Source organism: Aphelocoma coerulescens, unplaced genomic scaffold (genome assembly GCF_041296385.1).
Source record: "Aphelocoma coerulescens isolate FSJ_1873_10779 unplaced genomic scaffold, UR_Acoe_1.0 HiC_scaffold_298, whole genome shotgun sequence".
Lineage (NCBI taxonomy): Eukaryota > Metazoa > Chordata > Aves > Passeriformes > Corvidae > Aphelocoma > Aphelocoma coerulescens.
Window position 1 is genome coordinate 81,218 of NW_027183642.1, and position 16,986 is coordinate 98,203.

Consider the following 16,986-nt stretch of genomic DNA (forward strand, 5'->3'; position numbering starts at 1 on the left):
TTATTTCGGGGGGGGGGGATCTCAGGGATATTTGGGGGGCGAGGGGCGCTCAGGGCTGATTTTGGGGGGCTCCCAGGAGGATTTTTTTGGGTGGGTTAATTTGGGGAGGGGTCTCACCCTAACAGGGTCTCAAGGCGGATTTTGGGGGGGCTCCCAGGAGGATTTTTTGGGGTGGGTTAATTTGGGGAGGGGTCTCACCCTGACAGGCGCTCAGGGCTGATTTTGGGGGGGGGTCTCGGGGGTATTTTTTGGGGTGGGTTAATTTGGGGAGGGGTCTCACCCTAACAGGGTCTCAGGGATGATTTTGGGGGAGTTTGGGGCTATTTATTTCCGTGGGGGGTCTCAGGGATATTTGGGGGGCGAGGGGCGCTCAGGGCTGATTTTGGGGGGGTCCCGGGGGGGGTTAATTTGGGGAGGGGTCTCACCCTGGCAGGGTTTCAGGGACGATTTTGGGGGTCCCGGGGGAGTGAATTTGGGGAGGGGTCTCAGGGATCTCGGAGGGTTCTGGGGAGTATTTTTGGGGAGTTCCGGGGGGGGTCCTTGGAGAGGTTAATTTGGGGAGGGGTCTCACCCTAACAGGGTCTCAAGGCTGATTTTGGGGGGGTCCCAGGAGGATTTTTTTGGGTGGGTTAATTTGGGGAGGGGTCTCACCCTGACAGGCGCTCAGGGCTGATTTTGGGGGGCTCCCAGGAGGATTTTTTGGGGTGGGTTAATTTGGGGAGGGGTCTCACCCTGACAGGCGCTCAGGGCTGATTTTGGGGGGGCTCCCAGGAGGATTTTTTGGGGTGGGTTAATTTGGGGAGGGGTCTCACCCTAACAGGGTCTCAGGGCTGATTTTGGGGGTCCTGGGGATTATTTTTGGGGCGTCCTTGGGGAGGGGGTCCCACCCTGACAGGCGCTCAGGCTGATTTTGGGGGGGGGGTCCCGGGGGTATTTTTTGGGGTGGGTTAATTTGGGGAGGGGTCTCACCCTGGCGGGGGCTCAGGGATGATTTTGGGGGAGTTTGGGGCTATTTATTTCGGGGGGGGGGGATCTCAGGGATATTTGGGGGGCGAGGGGCGCTCAGGGCTGATTTTGGGGGGGTCCCGGGGGTATTTTGGGGGGGGGGGGGGGCGGGGTTAATTTGGGGAGGGGTCTCACCCTGGCGGGGGCTCGGGGATGATTTTGGGGAGTTTGGGGCTATTTATTTCCGTGGGGGGGTCTCAGGGATATTTGGGGGGCGAGGGGCGCTCAGGGCTGATTTTGGGGGGGTCCCGGGGGTATTTTTTGGGGGGGGGGGGCGGGGTTAATTTGGGGAGGGGTCTCACCCTGGCAGGGTTTCAGGGACGATTTTGGGGGTCCCGGGGGGGTGAATTTGGGGAGGGGTCTCAGGGATCTCGGAGGGGTTCTGGGGAGTATTTTTGGGGCGTTCCGGGGGGGTCCTTGGAGAGGTTAATTTGGGGAGGGGTCTCACCCTGACAGGGTCTCAAGGCGGATTTTGGGGGGGGCTCCCAGGAGGATTTTTTGGGGTGGGTTAATTTGGGGAGGGGTCTCACCCTGACAGGCGCTCAGGGCTGATTTTGGGGGGGGTCCCGGGGGTATTTTTTGGGGTGGGTTAATTTGGGGAGGGGTCTCACCCTAACAGGGGGCTCAGGGATGATTTTGGGGGAGTTTGGGGCTATTTATTTCGGGGGGGGGGGGATCTCAGGGATATTTGGGGGGCGAGGGGCGCTCAGGGCTGATTTTGGGGGGGTCCCGGGGGTATTTTGGGGGGGGGGGGCGGGGTTAATTTGGGGAGGGGTCTCACCCTAACAGGGTTTCAGGGATGATTTTGGGGGAGTTTGGGGCTATTTATTTCGGGGGGGGGGGGATCTCAGGGATATTTGGGGGGCGAGGGGCGCTCAGGGCTGATTTTGGGGGGGTCCCGGGGGTATTTTTGGGGGGGGGGGGCGGGGTTAATTTGGGGAGGGGTCTCACCCTGGCGGGGGCTGAGCACGTCCTGCAGCTCCTCGTGGTCGCAGGGGTGCACGAAGTCGAACACGCTGTGCCCGATCAGCTCCAGCTGGGGGGGGCCCGGGGGGGGGTCACGGCTCCATTTTTGGGGTGCCGGGGGGGGGGGTCCCGGACCCCTCCCCCTCCCTCCCCCACCTCGGTATTGGGGCATTGAAAAATTTGGGGACCCCTCCCCAAATTTTTTGGGGGTCCTAAAGAGGTTTGGGGAACCCATGAAGCCCCTCCCTCGCTGATTTGGGGCTCCCCCCCCCGAAGATTTTGGGGCTCCCCCGAAGATTTTGGGGCTCCCCCGAAGATTTTTAGGGCCCCCCCCGAAGATTTTTGGGGCTCCCCCCGACAGATTTTTGGGGCCCCTCCCCGACAGATTTTTGGGGCTCCTCCGAAGATTTTGGGGCTCCCCCGAAGATTTTTGGGACTCCCCCCGACAGATTTTTGGGGCCCCTCCCCGACATATTTTTGGGGCTCCCCCGAAGATTTTGGGGCCCCTCCCCGACAGATTTTTGGGGCTCCCCCGAAGATTTTGGGGCCCCTCTCCCGAAGATTTTTGGGGCTCCCCCCGACAGATTTTTGGGGCTCCCCCGAAGATTTTTGGGGCCCCTCCCCTGCAAATTTTTGGGGCTCCCCCGAAGATTTTTGGGGCTTCCCCGAAGATTTTGGGGCCCCTCTCCCCCGAAGATTTTTGGGGCCCTTCCCCGAAGATTTTTGGGGCCCCTCCCCCGAAGATTTTTGGGGCTCCCCCGACAGATTTTTGGGGCCCCTCCCCGACAGATTTTTGGGGCTCCCCCCGACAGATTTTTGGGGCTCCTCCCCCGAAGATTTTTAGGGCCCCCCCCGAAGATTTTTGGGGCTCCTCTCCCGAAGATTTTTGGGGCCCCTCCCCGACAGATTTTTGGGGCTCCCCCGAAGATTTTTAGGGCCCCCCCCGAAGATTTTTGGGGCTCCCCCCGACAGATTTTTGGGGCCCCTCCCCCGAAGATTTTTGGGGCTCCCCCCGACAGATTTTTGGGGCCCCTCCCCCGAAGATTTTTGGGGCTCCCCCCGACAGATTTTTGGGGCTCCCCCGAAGATTTTGGGGCCCCTCCTGAAGATTTTTGGGGCCCCTCCTTGGCAGAATTTTGGGGCTCCCCCCGCAGATTTTGGGGTCACCCCCGGCAGATTTTGGGCCCCTCCCGAAGGATTTTTTTGGGGTTCCCCCAGCAGACTTTTGGGGCCCCTCCCTGGCAGAATTTTGGGGCCCCTCCCCGATAGATTCCTGACCCCCCCCGACGGATTTTTTCGGGGTCACCCCCGGCAGATTTTGGGGCTGCTCCCGACGGATTTTTTGGGGCTCCCCCCGCAGATTTTGGGGCCCCTCCTTGGCAGAATTTTGGGGCTCCCCCCGCAGATTTTGGGGCTCCTCCGGCAGATTTTTGGGGTCACCCCCGGCAGATTTTGGGGCCCCTCCCGACGGATTTTTTTGAGGCTCCCCCGGCAGATTTTGGGCCCCTCCCGACGGATTTTTTTGGGGCTCCCCCCAGACAAATTTTGGGGCGTCCCGCAGACAAATTTTTGGGGCCCCTCCCTGGCAGAATTTTGGGCACCCCCCAGCAGATTCCTGACCCCCCCCAGACAAATATTTTCGGGGGTCACCCCGGCAGATTTTGGAGCCGCTCCGGATGGATTTTTTTGAGGCTCCTCGGCAGATTTTCGGGGCTCCCACCCGCAGATTTTTTGGCCCCTCCCCCGGAGGTTTTTTGGGGGACCCCCCCGCACCTGGCTGAGCCCCAGCAGGCGGCTGACGTTCTCGGACAGGTATAAATCATGTCCCCCCCCTCGCTCAGCACCATCACGAAGCCGCTCAGCGCCTGCAGGTAACACCCGTCCACCGCCTCGGCCGCCGCCGCCCACGCCCCTGCGGGGGGGGCCCGGGGGGGGCGTCAGGGGGGTCCCCAAAAATGTGGGGGGGTCGGGGATCCCCGGGGGGGGTCGGGGGTTTTGGGGGGTTGCAGGTAAACCCATCCCCCCCCCCCCCCGGGGTGCGGCTGTTCAGGCACCTTTGGGGGGGGGGGGGGTTTCAAAGGGGGCTGGGGGTGTCCCGCAAAAAGTTGGGGGGGTCCCCAGGGGGTCTGGGGTCTGGGGAGGGTGAGGGTCCTTGGGGGGATGGGGCTGGGGGAGGTCTGGGGGGGTCCCCCCGGAGTAGATGGGGGAGGGGTGGGATGGGTCCCAGGGGGGTCCCTCTGGGAATTTGGGGGAGTCCTGAGGGGGTCCCGGGAGGTTTTTGGGGGTCTCGGGGGGGTTCTGAGGACTCTCAGGGGGGTCCCGAGCGATTTGGGGGGGGGTGTCTCGATGGATTTGGGGGGGGTCTCAGTGGGTTTGGGGGGAGGCTTGCGGGGGGTCTCGGTGGATTGAGGGGGGTCCCGATGGATTTGAGGGGGGTCCCAGTGGATTTGGGGGGGGGTCCCGCTGGCTTTGGGGAGGGTCCCGGTGGCTTTTGGGGGGGGTCCGATGGATTTGAGGGGGGGTCCCGATGGGTTTTGGGGGGAGACTTGGGGGGGTCTCGGCGGGATTTGGGTGGGGGTCCCGGTGGCTTGGGGGGGGTCCGATGGATTTGGGGGGAGGCTTGGGGGGGGGTCTCGGTGGATTTGGGTGGGGTCCCGGTGGCTTGGGGGGGGTCCGATGGATTTTGGGGGGGGTCCCGGTGGCTTGGGGGGGGGTCCGATGGATTTTGGGGGGGGTCCCGATGACTTTGGGAAGTTCCCGCTGACTTTTGGGGATGTCTGATGGACTTGGGGGGGGGGGGTCCCGCTGGCTTTTAGGGGGGGGTCCCGCTGGCTTTTGGGATTCCCGCTGGCTTTTAGGGGGGGGTCCCCGCCGGCTTTTGGGGGGGGGTCCCGATGACTTTGGGAAGTTCCGCTGACTTTTGGGGATGTCTGATGGACTTGGGGGGGGGGGTCCCGCTGGCTTTTGGGGGGGGGTCCCGCCAGCTTTTGGGATTCCCGCTGGCTCTGAAGGGGGATGGGGGGGGGGGGGGGTATCCCGGTGATTTTATTTGGGGAGGGGTCCCCGGGGGGGGGGGGGGGAGGGGGGGGGTCTCACCCGCGGCCAGCAGGCGGTGCACGCGCAGGTAGCTGATGGTCAAGCGCATGATGGACGCTTTGTCCAGGTGGGCGCTGACCCCGCGGGCGAAGGGCAGGGCCAGGGCCAGCTGCCCGAACACCTCGGCCTCGCGGCTCCGCCGGCACCGCGCCGCATCCCGGGAGCGCTCCCGGCGCCCCTCGGGGGTCGGCCTGGGGATGGGGAGACCCCAAAAATTGACCCCTGAAACCCCCCATGTCAGGTATCCCCTAAAAACCCCTCCCCGCATCCCCAAAATCCCCAAAACCCCCCCAAAACATCGCCCATTGCACCCCCCCCGCATCCCGGGAGCGCTCCCGGCGCCCCTCGGGGGTCGGCCTGGGAGGGGGGACCCCAAAAATTGACCCCTCACCCCCGGCATCCCCTAAAAACCCCTCCCCGCATCCCCAAAATCCCACGGAACCCCCCCAAAACATCGCCCACTGCACCCCCCCCGCATCCCGGGAGCGCTCGGAGACCCCAAAATTTAACCCTCACCTCAGGTATCCCCCTAAAACCCCTCCCTGTATCCCCAAAATCCCCAAAACCCCCCCAAAACATCGCCCATTGCACCCCCCCCGCATCCCGGGAGCGCTCCCGGCGCCCCTCGGGGGTCGGCCTGGGGATGGGGAGACCCCAAAAATTGACCCCTGAAACCCCCCAACCCCCGGCATCCCCTAAAAACCCCTCCCCGCATCCCCAAAATCCCACAGAACCCCCCCAAAACATCGCCCACTGCACCCCCCCCGCATCCCGGGAGCGCTCGGAGACCCCAAAATTTAACCCTCACCTCAAGTATCCCCCTAAAACCCCTCCCCGCATCCCCAAAATCCCCAAAACCCCCCCAAAACATCGCCCATTGCACCCCCCCCGCATCCCGGGAGCGCTCCCGGCGCCCCTCGGGGGTCGGCCTGGGGATGGGGAGACCCCAAAAATTGACCCCTGAAACCCCCCATGTCAGGTATCCCCTAAAAACCCCTCCCCGCATCCCCAAAATCCCACGGAACCCCCCCAAAACATCGCCCATTGCACCCCCCCCGCATTCCGGGAGCACTCGGAGACCCCAAAATTTAACCCCTCACCCCAAGTATCCCCTAAGAAACCCCTCCCTGTATCCCCAAAATCCCCAAAACCCCCCCAAAACATCGCCCATTGCACCCCCCCCGCATCCCGGAGCGCTCGGAGACCCCAAAATTTAACCCCTCACCTCAGGTATCCCCCTAAAACCCCTCCCTGTATCCCCAAAATCCCACGGAACCCCCCCAAAACATCGCCCATTGCACCCCCCCCGCATCCCGGGAGCGCTCCCGGCGCCCCTCGGGGGTCGGCCTGGGGATGGGGAGACCCCAAAAATTGACCCCTGAAACCCCCCACGTCAGGTATCCCCTAAAAACCCCTCCCCGTATCCCCAAAATCCCACAGAACCCCCCCAAAACATCGCCCATTGCACCCCCCCCGCATTCCGGGAGCACTCGGAGACCCCAAAATTTAACCCCTCACCCCAAGTATCCCCTAAAAACCCCTCCCTGTATCCCCAAAATCCCCAAAACCCCCCCAAAACATCGCCCATTGCACCCCCCCCGCATCCCGGAGCGCTCGGAGACCCCAAAATTTAACCCCTCACCTCAGGTATCCCCCTAAAACCCCTCCCTGTATCCCCAAAATCCCACGGAACCCCCCCAAAACATCGCCCATTGCACCCCCCCCCGCATCCCGGGAGCGCTCCCGGCGCCCCTCGGGGGTCGGCCTGGGGATGGGGAGACCCCAAAAATTGACCCCTGAAACCCCTCACCCCCGGCATCCCCTAAAAACCCCTCCCCGCATCCCCAAAAATCCCACGGAACCCCCCCAAAACATCGCCCATTGCACCCCCCCCCGCATCCCGGGAGCGCTCGGAGACCCCAAAATTTAACCCCTCACCTCAGGTATCCCCCTAAAACCCCTCCCCGCATCCCCAAAATCCCCAACCCCCCCCCAAAACATCGCCCATTGCACCCCCCCCGCATCCCGGGAGCGCTCCCGGCGCCCCTCGGGGGTCGGCCTGGGGATGGGGACCCCAAAAACTGACCCCAAACTGACCCCCAAACCCCCCCGCCGCACCCCAAAATCCCGTGTTCCTGGGGTTTCCCACCGTCCCATGTTGACATTTTTCCTTTTTTTCCACGTTTTTCCCCGTTTTCCCCCATTTCCCCCCCTTTTTTCCATGTTTTTTCAATGTTTTTCCATGTTTCCCATGTTTTTCCGTGATTTCCCGTGTGTTCCCATTCCCTGTGCTCCCACCACCCCACATCCCCATTTTTGCCCCGTTTTTCCCATTTTTTCCCACTTTTCCCCATTTTTTCCCTCCTTTTCTCCATGTTTTCCCCCATTTTTTTCATGTTTTTCCACGTTTTTCCCACGTTTTTCCATGATTTCCCGTGCGCTCCCATTCCCTGTGCTCTCACCATCCCGTATCCCCATTTTTTCAAGTTATTCCCCCTTTTTTCCCATTTTTCCCCATTTTCCCCCTTTTCCCATGTTTTTTTCCATGTTTTTCCATGTTTTCCATGTTTTTCCGTGATTTCCCATGCGTTCCCATTCCCTGTGCTCCCACCACCCCACATCCCCATTTTTTCCCCATTTTTCCCCATTTTTTCCCCATTTTTCCCATGTTTTTTCCCATTTCCCCCTTTTTTCCATCTTTTATCCATGTTTTTTCCATGTTTTTTCCATCTTTTTTCCATCTTTTTTCCATCTTTTTTCATGTTTTTCCACGTTTTTCCCACGTTTTTCCGTGATTTCCCGTGTTCCCATTCCCTGTGCTCCCACCACCCCACATCCCCATTTTTCCCCCTTTTTTCCCCATTTTTCCATGTTTTTCCCCATTTCCCCCCATTTTTTCCCATGGTTTCCCCCATTTTTCCATGTTTTCCCCCATTTTTTCCATGTTTTCCCATGTTTTTCCATGTTTCCCCCCATTCTTTCCATGTTTTCCCATGTTTTTCCATGTTTTCCAGGCGCTCCCAGGGCCGTGGGGCCGCGCCCAGGACGCGCCGTTCCCGTTCCCCTGTGCTCCCACCACCCCATTTTCCCCCCCTTTTTTCCCCATTTTCCCCATTTTTCCCCATTTTTCCACGTTTTTCCATGTTTCCCCCCATTTTTTCCATGTTTTCCCATTCTCCCCGGGTTTTCCAGGCGCTCCCGGGGCCGTGGGGCCGCGCCCGGGCCGCGCCTTTCCCGTTCCCCTGTGCTCCCACCACCCCATTTTTTCCCATTTTCCCCCCATTTCCCCCCCTTTTTTCCATGTTTTTCCCCATTTTTCCCGTGTTTTCCCATGTTTTTCCATGTTTTCCCATTTTCCCCGGGTTTTCCAGGCGTTCCCGGGGCCGTGGGGCCGCGCCCAGGACGCGCCGTTCCCGTTCCCCTGTGCTCCCACCACCCCATTTTTCCCCCTTTTATCCCCATTTTTCCCCATTTTCCCCCCATTTTTCCCATGTTTTCCCATGTTTTTCCATGTTTCCCCCCATTCTTTCCATGTTTTCCCATGTTTTTCCATGTTTTCCAGGCACTCCCAGGGCCGTGGGGCCGCGCCGTTCCCGTTTCCCCTGTGCTCCCACCACCCCATTTTTCCCCCATTTTTCCCCATTTTCCCCCCATTTTCCCCCATTTTTTCCACGTTTTCCCACATTTTTCCCGTGTTTTTCCATGTTTTTCCATGTTTTCCCATTCTCCCCGGGTTTTCCAGGCGTTCCCGGGGCCGTGGGGCCGCGCCCAGGACGCGCCGTTCCCGTTCCCCTGTGCTCCCACCACCCCATTTTTCCCCCTTTTATCCCCATTTTTCCCCATTTTCCCCCCATTTTTCCCATGTTTTCCCATGTTTTTCCATGTTTCCCCCCATTCTTTCCATGTTTTCCCATGTTTTTCCATGTTTTCCAGGCGCTCCCAGGGCCGTGGGGCCGCGCCGTTCCCGTTTCCCCTGTGCTCCCACCACCCCATTTTTCCCCCTTTTATCCCCATTTTTCCCCAATTTTCCCCCATTTTTTCCATGTTTTTCCATGTTTCCCCCCATTTTCCCATGTTTTTCCATGTTTTCCCATTCTCCCCGGGTTTTCCAGGCGCTCCCGGGGCCGTGGGGCCGCGCACGTGCCGCGCCCGGGACGCGCCGTTCCCGTTCCCTGTTCCCGTTCCCGTTCCTGTTCCTGGCTCCGAGCCCGGGGGGCCGCGGCCGGGGGGACTCGGGGGCCCCGAGGGGGGGGGGGGCGGGGGTATGCAAATCTATGGTGATTTATGCAAATGAGTGGGCGGGCCTGGTGGGAATGGGCGGACTGGGACTGGGACCAGCACTGGGGTGTGACTGGGAGCGGTATAAAGGGCTGACTGGGACCAGAACCGGGCTCTGACTGGGACCAGAACCGGGCTCTGACTGGGACCAGACTGGGACCAGTACGTGGCACTGACTGGGAACAGAACCGGACTCTGACTGGGAACAGCACAAGGTGCAAACTGGGACCAGAACCGGGCTTTGACTGGGACCAGACTGGGACCAGTACATGGCACTGACTGGGAACAGAACCGGGCTCTGACTGGGACCAGACTGGGACCAGTACGTGGCACTGACTGGGAACAGAACCGGGCTCTGACTGGGACCAGACTGGGACCAGTACGTGGCACTGACTGGGACCAGAACCGGGCTCTGACTGGGACCAGACTGGGACCAGTACGTGGCACTGACTGGGAACAGAACCGGGCTCTGACTGGGACCAGACTGGGACCAGTACGTGGCACTGACTGGGACCAGAACCGGGCTCTGACTGGGACCAGACTGGGACCAGTACGTGGCACTGACTGGGACCAGAACCGGGCTCTGACTGGGACCAGACTGGGACCAGTACGTGGCTCTGACTGGGACCAGAACCGGGCTCTGACTGGGACCAGAACCGGGCTCTGACTGGGACCAGCACAAGGTGCAAACTGGGACCAGAACCGGGCTCTGACTGGGACCAGACTGGGACCAGTACACGGAACTGACTGGGACCAGAACCGGGCTCTGACTGGGACCAGCACAAGGTGCAAACTGGGACCAGTACATGGCACTGACTGGGACCAGAACCGGGCTCTGACTGGGACCAGCACTGATCACTGACTGGGACCAGTACGAGGTACTGACTGGGACCAGAACCGGGCTCTGACTGGGACCAACACAAGGTGCAAACTGGGACCAGAACCGGGCTCTGACTGGGACCAGAACCGGGCTCTGACTGGGACCAGCAGCAGCTACAAACTGGGACCAGTACTGGGCTCTGACTGGGACCAGCACTGATCACTGACTGGGACCAGTACGAGGTACTGACTGGGACCAGAACTGGACCCGGACTGGGACCAGAACTGGACCCGGACTGGGACCAGCACCAGCCTTTGACCAGTACCAGTACAAGGTGCAAACTGGGACCAGCACCGGGCTCTAACTGGGACCAGCACCGGGCACTAACTGGCACCAGTACCAGGCGCTAACTGGGACCAGCACCGGGCTCTAACTGGGACCAGCACCAGGCTCTAACTGGGACCAGTACTGGGCGCTAACTGGGACCAGCACCAGGCTCTAACTGGGACCAACTGGGACCAGCAGCAGGCTCTAACTGGGACCAGCACCGGGCTCTAACTGGGACCAACTGGGACCAGCAGCAGGCTCTAACTGGGACCAGCACCGGGCTCTAACTGGGACCAGGACCAGTACCAGGCGCTAACTGGGACCGGTACCAGGCTCTAACTGGGACCAGCACCGGGCTCTAACTGGGACCGGTACCAGGCGCTAACTGGGACCAGCACCGGGCTGTAACTGGGACCAGTACCAGGCATTAACTGGGACCAGCACCGGGCTCTAACTGGAACCAGCACCGGGCTCTAACTGGGACCAACTGGGACCAGCACCATGCTCTAACTGGGACCAGCACCAGGCTCTAACTGGGACCAGCACCGGGCTCTAACTGGGACCAACTGGGAGCAGTACCAGGCTCTAACTGGGACCAACTGGGACCAGCACCGGGCTCTAACTGGGACCAGCACCGGGCTCTAACTGGGACCAACTGGGACCAGCACCGGGCGCTAACTGGGACCAGCACCGGGCTCTAACTGGGACCAGCACCAGGCTCTAACTGGGACCAGCACCGGGCGCTAACTGGGACCGGTACCAGGCACTAACTGGGACCAACACCGGGCTCTAACTGGAACCAGCACCGGGCTCTAACTGGGAACAGTACCGGGCTCTAACTGGGACCAGCACCGGGCTCTAACTGGGACCAGCACCGGGCTCTAACTGGGAACAGTACCGGGCTCTAACTGGGACCAGCACCGGGCTCTAACTGGAACCAGCACCGGGCTCTAACTGGGACCAACTGGGACCAGCACCATGCTCTAACTGGGACCAGCACCAGGCTCTAACTGGGACCAGCACCGGGCTCTAACTGGGACCAACTGGGAGCAGTACCAGGCTCTAACTGGGACCAACTGGGACCAGCACCGGGCTCTAACTGGGACCAGCACCGGGCTCTAACTGGGACCAACTGGGACCAGCACCGGGCGCTAACTGGGACCAGCACCGGGCTCTAACTGGGACCAGCACCAGGCTCTAACTGGGACCAGCACCGGGCGCTAACTGGGACCGGTACCAGGCACTAACTGGGACCAACACCGGGCTCTAACTGGAACCAGCACCGGGCTCTAACTGGGAACAGTACCGGGCTCTAACTGGGACCAGCACCGGGCTCTAACTGGGACCAGCACCGGGCTCTAACTGGGAACAGTACCGGGCTCTAACTGGGACCAGCACCGGGCTCTAACTGGGAACAGTACCGGGCTCTAACTGGGACCAGCTGGGACCAGCACCGGGCTCTAACTGGGACCAACTGGGAGCAGTACCAGGCTCTAACTGGGACCAACTGGGACCAGCACCGGGCTCTAACTGGGACCAGCACCGGGCTCTAACTGGGACCGGTACCGGGCTCTAACTGGGACCAGCACCGGGCTCTAACTGGGACCAGCACCGGGCTCTAACTGGGACCAACTGGGACCAGCACCGGGCGCTAACTGGGACCGGTACCAGGCTCTAACTGGGACCAGCACCGGGCTCTAACTGGGACCGGTACCAGGCGCTAACTGGGACCAGCACCGGGCTGTAACTGGGACCAGTACCAGGCATTAACTGGGACCAGCACCGGGCTCTAACTGGAACCAGCACCGGGCTCTAACTGGGACCAACTGGGACCAGCACCATGCTCTAACTGGGACCAGCACCAGGCTCTAACTGGGACCAGCACCGGGCTCTAACTGGGACCAACTGGGAGCAGTACCAGGCTCTAACTGGGACCAACTGGGACCAGCACCGGGCTCTAACTGGGACCAGCACCGGGCTCTAACTGGGACCAACTGGGACCAGCACCGGGCGCTAACTGGGACCAGCACCGGGCTCTAACTGGGACCAGCACCAGGCTCTAACTGGGACCAGCACCGGGCGCTAACTGGGACCGGTACCAGGCACTAACTGGGACCAACACCGGGCTCTAACTGGAACCAGCACCGGGCTCTAACTGGGAACAGTACCGGGCTCTAACTGGGACCAGCACCGGGCTCTAACTGGGACCAGCACCGGGCTCTAACTGGGAACAGTACCGGGCTCTAACTGGGACCAGCACCGGGCTCTAACTGGAACCAGCACCGGGCTCTAACTGGGACCAACTGGGACCAGCACCATGCTCTAACTGGGACCAGCACCAGGCTCTAACTGGGACCAGCACCGGGCTCTAACTGGGACCAACTGGGAGCAGTACCAGGCTCTAACTGGGACCAACTGGGACCAGCACCGGGCTCTAACTGGGACCAGCACCGGGCTCTAACTGGGACCAACTGGGACCAGCACCGGGCGCTAACTGGGACCAGCACCGGGCTCTAACTGGGACCAGCACCAGGCTCTAACTGGGACCAGCACCGGGCGCTAACTGGGACCGGTACCAGGCACTAACTGGGACCAACACCGGGCTCTAACTGGAACCAGCACCGGGCTCTAACTGGGAACAGTACCGGGCTCTAACTGGGACCAGCACCGGGCTCTAACTGGGACCAGCACCGGGCTCTAACTGGGAACAGTACCGGGCTCTAACTGGGACCAGCACCGGGCTCTAACTGGGAACAGTACCGGGCTCTAACTGGGACCAGCTGGGACCAGCACCGGGCTCTAACTGGGACCAACTGGGAGCAGTACCAGGCTCTAACTGGGACCAACTGGGACCAGCACCGGGCTCTAACTGGGACCAGCACCGGGCTCTAACTGGGACCGGTACCGGGCTCTAACTGGGACCAGCACCGGGCTCTAACTGGGACCAGCACCGGGCTCTAACTGGGACCAACTGGGACCAGCACCGGGCGCTAACTGGGACCGGTACCGGGCTCTAACTGGGACCAGCACCGGGCTCTAACTGGGACCAGCACCGGGCGCTAACTGGGACCAGCACCGGGCGCTAACTGGGACCGGTACCAGGCACTAACTGGGACCAGCACCGGGCTCTAACTGGGACCAGCACCGGGCCACGCCGCACGTGTCCCCCAAAGTCCCCCTCGAGCACACGCCGTGACCCCCCCCCGACACTTTTTGGGGAGTCCCGGGGGGTCCCTGAGCCCCCGCAGCCCCCCCCTCACACAGGGGACCCCCCCCCCCTCCCCCTCGGGTGCCACGTGGGACCGACCCCACCCCCAATTCCGGGGGTCCCACCCCCAATTCCGGGGGTCCCACCCCGATCCGGGACCTTCCAGGGGGTCCCAAACTCCTCCTGTGTCCCCCTCCCCCTCCCCGCCCCCCCCCAGGAACAGCCCCCGGGACCCCCCGACCCCCCCCATTCTGCCACGGGACCCCCCTGACCCCGTCCTGTCCCCCCCCCGGGGGTCTCAGGACCCCCCACCCCACCCCCACCATTCCCGATCCCAAAAGGGGGCGGATCCCGCGTCCCCTCCCCCCTCCGCCATTCCTGTTCCGGGACCCCCCAAAATGAACCGGACCCCGCCCCCCACCCCCCCCCCGAGGGTCCCATTCACCGGACCACCCCCCCCGCCCCCCACCCCAACCCCCCACCCCCCTCCGGGACCGATCCCGCCCCTCTCGGTGGTCCCGGGACCCTCCCGATGGTCACATTCCCGCCCCCACCCCCCCCCGGTGGCCAATCCACGACCCCCAAAACCCCTCCTAGGGGGGGTCTCAACCCCGGGACCCCCCTCCTAAAACGAGCCCCGACCCCCAAAACCTCTCTGAGATCCCCAAACACCTCTGAGACCCCCAAAACCCCCCTTAGACCCCCAAAACCCCTCTTAGACCCCCCAAAACCCCTCTTAGACTCCCCAAACCCCCTCTGAGCCCCCCCAAACCTCTCTGAGACCCCCAAAACCCCTCTGCGACCCCCTAAAAACCTCTCTGAGACCCCCTAAACCCCTCTGAGACCCCTCCAAAATCCCCCCTGAGCCCCCCAACCGCGGGACCCCCATCCCGGGGGTGACCCCCGCCCCTCCCGGGGGTCTCATTCCCGGACCCCGCTCCCCTCCTCCCTTCACCCGGGGGTCGCATTACCGGGACCTCCCGTTAGCGGGGGTGGATCCGGGACCCCCAAACCCACCCCAAACCCACTCCGCGGGAGGGGGGGAGGGTCTCAGCCCCTCGGGGGGGGGGTCTCAGCCCCTGGGGGGGGGTCTGAGCCCCGGGATGAGCCCCCCGGAGCCCTCCCCCCGTACCTCGGTCCGGGCCGCCCGTCCATGGCCGCCGCCGCTGCCGCGCCCTCCGCACCCACCGCGCCGAGCCCCCTCCTCGGACACGCCCCCTTTCCCGGGACACGCCCCTTTTCCCGGGACACGCCCCCTTTCCCGGGACACGCCCCCTTCCCCAGGACACGCCCCCCCGGACACGCCCCCCCATTCCAGGACACCCCTCCCCCCCATTCAGGACGCCCTCCCTGCTCCGACACGCCCCTTCCCACAAGCCACGCCCCCTCAAAGGCCACGCCCCCTCCCCATAGGCCACGCCCCCTCTCCCACACACCCCAATTCCAGGACACGCCCCCTCCCCCACAGACCACGCCCCTCCCACGCAGGCCACGCCCACTTCCGGGACATACCCCTTCCAGGACACGCCCCTCCCCATAGGCCACGCCCCCTTCCCACAGACCACGCCCCTGATACCCCAATTCCATGCCACGCCCCCTCTCACAGACCACGCCCACTTCCGGGATACGCTCCATTCAGGACACGCCCCTTCTCGCAGGCCACGCCCCCTCCCCCAGGCCACGCACCCCTCCCGGACACCCCAATCCCAGGGCACGCCCCCTCCAGAGACCACGCCCACTTCCGGGACACACCCATTCCAGGACACGCCCCCTGCTCCGACACGCCCCTTCCCATAGGCCACGCCCCCACCCCAATTCCAGGACGCGCTCCCCCTCCCCCCCAGACCACGCCCACTTCCGGGACACACCCATTCCAGGACACGCCCCCTGCTTTAAAACGCCCCTTCCCACCGGCCACGCCCCCTCACCACAGACCACGCCCCCTCGCCGGACACCCCAATTCCAGGACACGCCCCCTCCCACAGACCACGCCCACTTCCGGGGAACACCCACCCCAGGACACGCCCCTTTCTTTATGGCACGCCCCCCTCCCCACAGGCCACGCCCACTCCGCGCGCAGACCACACCCACTTCGTGGACACCCCCTCCTCGGACACGCCCATTTTTCCGCCGACCACGCCCCCTCCTGGGCCACGCCCCCTCCCAGGACACGCCCCTTTCGGCGGACCACGCCCACTTCCCGTCGGCCACGCCCCTTCTCGATGGACACTGCCCCTCTCGGCCACGCCCCCCTTTCCCCAGGCCACGCCCCCTCCTCGGATGCGCCCACTCAGCACACAGACCACGCCCCCCACGCCCCCATAGGCCACGCCCCTTTCCCGTCGGCCACGCCCACTCTGCGGACACGCCCCCCCCTTGAGACCCCCAAAATGTGCTCTGAGACCCCCCAAATCCCCCCAAAATCCCCTCTGAGACCCACAAAACACCTCTGAGACCCCCCAAATCCCCCCTGAGGGCCCACAAACCCCCTCTGAGACCCCAAAATCCCCTCAGGGACCCCCCAAAATCCCCTCTGAGACCCCCAGAATCCCCTCAGGGACCCCCCAAAATCCCCTCTGAGACCCACAAAACCGCTCTGAGTTCCCCAAAACCCCTCTGAGACCCCCAAAACCCCTCTAAGACCCCCCAAAATCCCCCCTGAGAACCCCCAAATCCCCCCTGAGACCCCCCAAATCCCCTCTGAGACCCCCCAAATCCCCCCAAAATCCCCCTGAGACCCCCAAATCCCCCTCTAAGACCGCCAAATATCCCTCTGCGACCCCCCAAAATCCCCTCAGACACCCCCAAAACCCCTCTGGGACCCCCCAACCCTCTCTGAGACCCCCAAATCCCCTCTGGGACCCCCCAAATCCCCTCTGAGACCCCCAAAATCCCCTCAGGGACCCCCCAAAATCCCGTCTGGAACCCCCAAAATCCCCTTGAGACCCCCAAAATCCCCTTGAGACCCCCCCAAATCCCCTCTGAGACCCCCAAAATCCCCCCAAAATCCTCTGAGACAGCCCAAAATCCCCTTGAGACCCCAAAATCCCTCTGAGGACCCCCAAAATCCCCTCAGGGACCCCCAAAACCCCTCTGAGACCCCCAAAACCCCTCGGAGACCCCCCAAAAATCCCCTCTGAGACTCCCAAATCCTCTCTGGGACCCCCAAAATCCCCTTGAGACCACAAAATCCCCCCTTGACACCCCAAAATCCCCTCAGGGACCCCCAAAACCCCTCTGCGACCCCCAAAATCCCCCTCTGAGACCCCCAAAATCCCCCCCAAAT

The 16,986-nt window shown here is 62.7% G+C and overlaps 1 protein-coding gene across 1 annotated transcript in view; it reads right to left on the reverse strand.

The window, feature by feature from the left end:
* The window catches only part of HIF3A (hypoxia inducible factor 3 subunit alpha), a 38,862-nt gene extending 24,007 nt beyond the window's left edge, over positions 1-14,855 (reverse strand). Inside the window, 5 exon segments of the mRNA XM_068999226.1 lie at positions 1,957-2,041; positions 3,745-3,789; positions 3,792-3,883; positions 5,068-5,258; positions 14,833-14,855. Coding sequence (XP_068855327.1) covers positions 1,957-2,041; positions 3,745-3,789; positions 3,792-3,883; positions 5,068-5,258; positions 14,833-14,855 — 436 coding nt within the window.
* Positions 14,856-16,986: the final 2,131 nt, after the last annotated feature.